This window comes from Pleurodeles waltl, chromosome 1_2 (genome assembly GCF_031143425.1).
Source record: "Pleurodeles waltl isolate 20211129_DDA chromosome 1_2, aPleWal1.hap1.20221129, whole genome shotgun sequence".
Lineage (NCBI taxonomy): Eukaryota > Metazoa > Chordata > Amphibia > Caudata > Salamandridae > Pleurodeles > Pleurodeles waltl.
The window spans coordinates 453,510,978-453,516,977 of NC_090437.1; the positions used below are offsets into that span (position 1 = coordinate 453,510,978).

At 43.0% G+C, this 6,000-nt stretch overlaps 1 protein-coding gene across 1 annotated transcript in view; it reads left to right on the forward strand.

The window, feature by feature from the left end:
* The window catches only part of LOC138254661 (protein SREK1IP1-like), a 28,099-nt gene extending 22,442 nt beyond the window's left edge, over positions 1 to 5,657 (forward strand). Inside the window, exon 2 of the mRNA XM_069205818.1 lies at positions 5,383 to 5,657. Coding sequence (XP_069061919.1) covers positions 5,383 to 5,657 — 275 coding nt within the window. The remainder of the gene's footprint in view (positions 1 to 5,382) is intronic.
* The last annotated feature ends 343 nt before the right edge of the window (positions 5,658 to 6,000 follow it).

Sequence of the window (6,000 nt, forward strand, 5' to 3'; positions counted from 1 at the left end):
AGCTCTGAACTACCCACCATCCCAATTTGCAGAGCACCTGTCACCCGAACATAACATCAAAAGGTTAGGGTAGGCCACCACTGCTTGTGTTGTACCTATAAGAATAGGGAAAAAATTGAGAGCATACTCTATCCCCTTCTTTGTAAGGATAGAGTTCCTGTGTACACCTTTCGGTTAACTGTGCCCTGAGCAGCCCATTTCCTCTGCCCATCGGCCTACAACATTTTTGGAATCACTGTCTTGTAAAGTCAAGGAGTATTGGAAAACGGCCCCTGAGAGGCCCTGCTCACGTATCTGCTGGTAAGCACTGTGGCTTTTTCCATTCGGAGGATCAGCTTACCATTCTCCTCTCTCAGAGAATTGGTTTACCTTTCGATCAGCATGCAGCTGCTTGCCCACCACTTTCCAGCCTTCCAGCCAGTACCATACTTCCTCCGCAGAATTAAAATGCCATGAGTTTCTGTCTGTCAGTTAGAATTTGCATGTTAGCAGGGAATAACATCATAGATTTAACTTCCTTCACCCGAGTGCTGTTTTCACTTCCTCAAAGCTCTTCCTTTGGTGCTGCACCTGAAGTGTGAAGTCCAGAAGGAAATGAATCACTGCATTGTTGATATAAAGGTCGCCATGAGATCTGGCCATTTGTTGAATTGCTTCCCGGTCCCTGTAGTTGAAGATCCATACAGAAATGGTAGGGAAGGGTCTCCCGGCTTCGGGGGAGGGCCAGGTACCCTGTGGGCCCTCTCAACAGATAAAAACTTGGACAACCTCTTTGGTTTGAGCTTATTGAAGCCTTGATCCTCGATGAAGAGATCCACGCTGGGGCCCTCCATGCCCTCCGGCACTCCCACCATATGTACATTATTTCTCCGAGCTCCTCCTGTCTAGTCCTTCAATCAGGTTGCCACTGCTGCACTTTGGGTGGTAAGGGACCTTACTTCTTCTACAAGATGCTTTATAGTGAACAGCAGCCCCTCATTGTGTGTCTCTGCCACAGATACTTTCTCAGAAATTTTACCAAAGTTGGCCTGCAGGAGACTAACCTCTATTGTTACTGCATCCAGCTTAGGCTCTATTGGCATAATTGAGCCTTGAAGCTCTTGATTAGCCGTCATTATGGGGCACAGAGAGGGTTCGCCTTCTCCATTTGGTCCCCACTGGCACCACCATTGTCTGCTCCCTCCAACTACCCCCTCCTGGGTCATCCACTCCTTGCTGTCGCTGTCTCTAGGTGCTGTCTGTCATTTCCTAATGGGCGAGCAAAGTATTGCTTCTCCTCACTTCATGACAACACCATCTCTCACACCAGCAACACTTTAGCACGATCCAGGAATCCACTACTTGCTTTTCCAGGTCCGATCAGTGAGCACTGGCAGGATTTTGGATGGATTTAAGAGGGGATATTTTCAGGCTTTAGTGGAGCGTCTTTATCCTGTGGCCATTTTCACTGGCTACTAGCCACACCCCTTGTCTGCTGGGAGTTGTGGTAATGGCAGTGCCTGTACTATTCACACTATACAAATGTTATCTCCCCAGGTGGGTACCCTTTAATTGATTTGTACAACACTGGGGTATTTGGAGAAATAAAACAGTGTCTGTGGGAGTTGGGGTTATGTCAGGCCATGTACTACATACACTATACAAATATCCTCCTCCTAGGTGAGTAAACTTCAATAGAGAATCAAGACATGTGGGCCTTTGGAGAAGAGAATACTGGGCTGGTGTTTGGAGTTAGAGAAAAAGTGACTCCTGGAAGTTGCAGACAGGTCACTCTCACTATTCCCCAATACTTGACAAATTTTCCCCCCTCCCCCTCACGTGAGTGAACTTGATTTGGGAATTGAAAAACAGTGTTCTTTGGAGAGGAGAACAATAGACTAGTCTTTGGAGTTAGAGAAACAGTGCCTCCTGGGAGTTGCAGTCAGGTCACTCTCACGACTCCCCAATACTTGACGAATGTTCTCCCCGCAGGTGAGCAAATTTCATTTGGGAATTGCAAAACATGGTTCTTTGGACAACAGAATACTGGGCTGGTGGTTGGAGTTACTGAAACAGGGCTCGCTGGGAGTTGCAATCAGGTCACTCCCACTACTCCCCACTACTTCACAAATGGTATCCACCCAGGTGAGTAAACTTAATTTGAGGATGACTTGTCAATCATGGGTCTTTGGACAGGCAAACACTGTACAGGTGTTTTGAGTTATAAACATTGCCTGCTGGGTGTTAGATTCATGTTACTCCCTGTACTACACACACTATACAAAGGTCATCTCCCCAAGTGAGTACACTTCAAATGTGAGTTGCCCAATCGAGGTCTTTGTACAGGTGAACACTGGGCTGGGGAGTTGAGTAACAGTAAAAGATACAAATGTTGAGCATGCATGACAGCATTTTGGAGACATTTTTGGTCTTCTGACTTAACAGACTCTACTCCCCCAGGTATTCTTGTGAAACCCTCAGGATGCAGGATGGCTACAACCTTCTCATCACAGGGAAAGAGATGCACTGGGGCATTGGGAGGGCCACTGCCAGTCTTTTTGACCTGCAGCTGGTGCCTGGAGACCAGAGAACGGAACTTGCCCCTGAGGTCATTGCACCTCTTCTTGATGTCCTTCTTTGTGTGCAGGGTGATGCCTACAGCATTGATTCTGTTGACGACCCTTGTCCCACATTTCAATTTTCCTACTGAGAAAAGTATGCTGGACTTGTGCTCCAAAAAAATGAGGCTCTACTCTCATGATTTTATCCACCATGACTCTCAACACATCTTCTGAGAAACCGGAAGTTTTTAAACGTGCCATGGTGGAAAAAAAACGGGTGACAGTGACTTACTAAAGAGGGGAAGTGCAAAAGGGTGTGACTGGACAAAAGTGTGTGGAGGGTGTTGTATGAGATGGTGAAAGAAAGTGGTGCTTAGTATCTGTACTGTGTGGTAAATAATTTGCTCTGACTTGTGTTTGTTGCTGTGTAAATGCAAAGGATTGTGGTGTGTGACAGGGTGTGTTTTATAGTGCCCTTTACAGGTGTGTCCAGTTTCGCAATTTGTGTCCACTGTGTTGTTTTTAAATTCATCCAATGTGCTGTTTCATATTACTTTGGTGGCAGCGGATCGCCGTGGTGCTGCCAGGGGGGTCTGCCATGGCAACTGCATGCTTGCAATACAGTCAGATGTTGTTTGCGGTGCTGCTGCCGCTGGAGGTTGGACTGCCTGTTTCCAGGCCTCCTTCCTGCCAAATTCTTAATGAGGCCCGAAGTCTAAAAAGGGCATTTCAGGATAAGGGCAAATGGCAGAGAGGGCGATACCGCTCCAGTGGATACAGCATTCAGGGAATCTTCATCAGCAAAGCATCGAAATCAGCAAGGCATCTGCAAGCATCAGACATTTCTTTGCCAGCTGCTTAAATCTCATCAATACTGACCACGACTGACTAAAGTTCAAGTTTCCATTGATATTTCAAATTACACAATCAGTCTAATTAGCTAAAGGTATTAGTTCTTGTTATGTTGCATGGACATCAACCAATCAGGGTAATCAGAAGACTCCAAACTGAAACAAGCACATCTCTTTACACGTCTGTCATGGGAACATCTCCATTCAGTGTGACTCCAAGCAGGTTTGAAACAAATGTATACAATCTCAGTCCATGTTCCTGCAATGTAATGTTTCCAAGGGCAAATGGGTACATCTCTTCCACATTTAAACAATGGATCTATTGCAAGAGTACTTTGCTTCTCATGGGAGCAAAAGCTCAAAAAAGACTTCATGTTATGAAATAATAATTTAACACTTTTCACCTGACTGCAAAATGTAAGCTCTCCAGGCCTAACATATGCTAACACAAGGAAATATATAGGTTGCATTAATTTAGTACATTTTAGTAAAACACATATAATATGCAATACATTTCATTTCAAGCAAAACATACATTCCATAAATTATAACTGAGAAATGCATTTCTCTCACTTGCACATATTTTTAGTCATTAATCTTCCGTTAATCAAAATAAATTCAATATTGTTTCTATATGCACTTTCATTTTAACATCAGGTTTAACCTTCTAACATGATAAAATTCATAGGGCACCTTAATCAAATTTTGAAATACAAACAATTCCACATTTAAAATGCATGTCAATGCAGCTTTCTATGTTTGTTTGCCTCTCTTTTACTTTCATAAACTTAAACTTGTCAGATTTGTATGACTTTTGTGACATGAGGGACAGCACTAAAATGTAAGCTCTAGCACTACTAAGTTACCAAACAAAATCTGCATCAATCAAAGTTGTATATAAGGATAAAAGGTGTGCCTTATTGAGCAAAATACGTGCCTCAATCAAAGATGTGTACATGGATAAAGAGTGCCCCTTAAGTTGCTGCCCCCGGCACTCATAGTGGTGCTTAGAAAAGAAACAGTGCCTGATAAAAAACGTTGTCTGGTGAAAAAACATGCTACCAAAATCAAGAAGTGTGCCCCTCTTACCTATACTATGAAACACAACTGCTTTATTTACCAGAAAGCCGACCTGTGCCTGGCATGCTCCAATCAAACTTCCTAATTTCTTGTATTTAACAAATGCATTAAACATTAACGTGCTAGTGCCACAGACCACAACATCTAAAGGTGCACACCAATACAAAGCAAAAAAGCATTTGTAATGCAATAGGTCTCACATTTGCTTGAGTTAGAGCTATTGGCATTGTAAATTCATAACTGGTCTTTTCTTTCCCCATATATTGGTCAACCCTTCCTCATAATTTGGTCTTCTCCTGCCATAATTCCATTGGCCCTGCATGTAACTAAAGCACTTCTTCCTCTATCTGCTGCAAAAAATAGAAATGTTTGCATTTATCATCCTACTTTAAATCTGCCATGCGTTTTCCATTAGAATACCACTTTGACCACTCCACCATCAGAGTTGTTGGCTGGCTAACAGAATACCCCCAAAAAAGAGGCAAAAGCGCCACGGAGGAGTAACAAGAGAAATCAACTAGAAGGGGCACTCAAACATATCAAGAGTGTTCAAACAGTCATAGTGTAATAAGGTTATTAAGTTGGCCTGCTCATGGTCAAAATTGCAATAAGGAGAGATTAATATAACATATACAATTATCATATAAACCCAATAAAAACATTTTTCAGAAATAAACTTTTAGCATTAGACTGTATTTACAAATTAAGCACTGTGAAATAAAGGGGTTAAAAGGGGCTTCACAAATATTAAAAATGCCCGAGATGGCTTACAATAATGATGCCCCAGTATTCACATTGAACTGCAACAGCTGCGTGTTGGAATGGAAAGCTTTAGGCACCGGCACATGGATGTTTACAAATTAAGCAATGCGAGCTAAAGGGGTTAATTAAAAGTGGCTGTACATATACAGACAGACAGAAGACAGCAGAAGATGGGAGAAGAGAGAACACGGAAGAAGACAGAAGACGGCAGAAGACAGGAGATGGAAGAAGACAAAGACGGAAGGAGACAGAATACGTAAGAAGACAGAAGACGGAAGATGGAAGAAGAGAGAAGATGGAAGAAGAGAGGAGAAAAAAGCGAAGTAAAAAGACTGCATGCTGGAAGAAAAAAGAAAACAGCAACAAGAAAGAAAGAAGGCAGAGAAGACGGCAGGGAAGAAATAATACGTCAGAGAAGAAATAAGACAACATGCAAGGAGAAAAAACAAGTACTTCAGCGTCACAGCCAGTGGGAAGGACACTGGCCAGTGTCCAACAGTAAGTAACCGTAAGGAGTACTATGTCCACAGGCAACTCTCCAGTATTTTAACGAAGAAGATGAAGACAACGTTGATGACAGGGAGTGGTGTGAAGACAATGTGCTGGTCAATCCCAAGCAGGTAATTCAGAGCAACGTTGGAGTAAGGCAATGGTGAGTTCAGGTAGGTAAGGGGCTAGTTCCAAGCCCCTTATAACTTTTTTACTAACAAAAGGACTCACAAGCAGACACAAAAGTGCTTGTGCAGGCAAAGCCTAAAAAGGTGGTA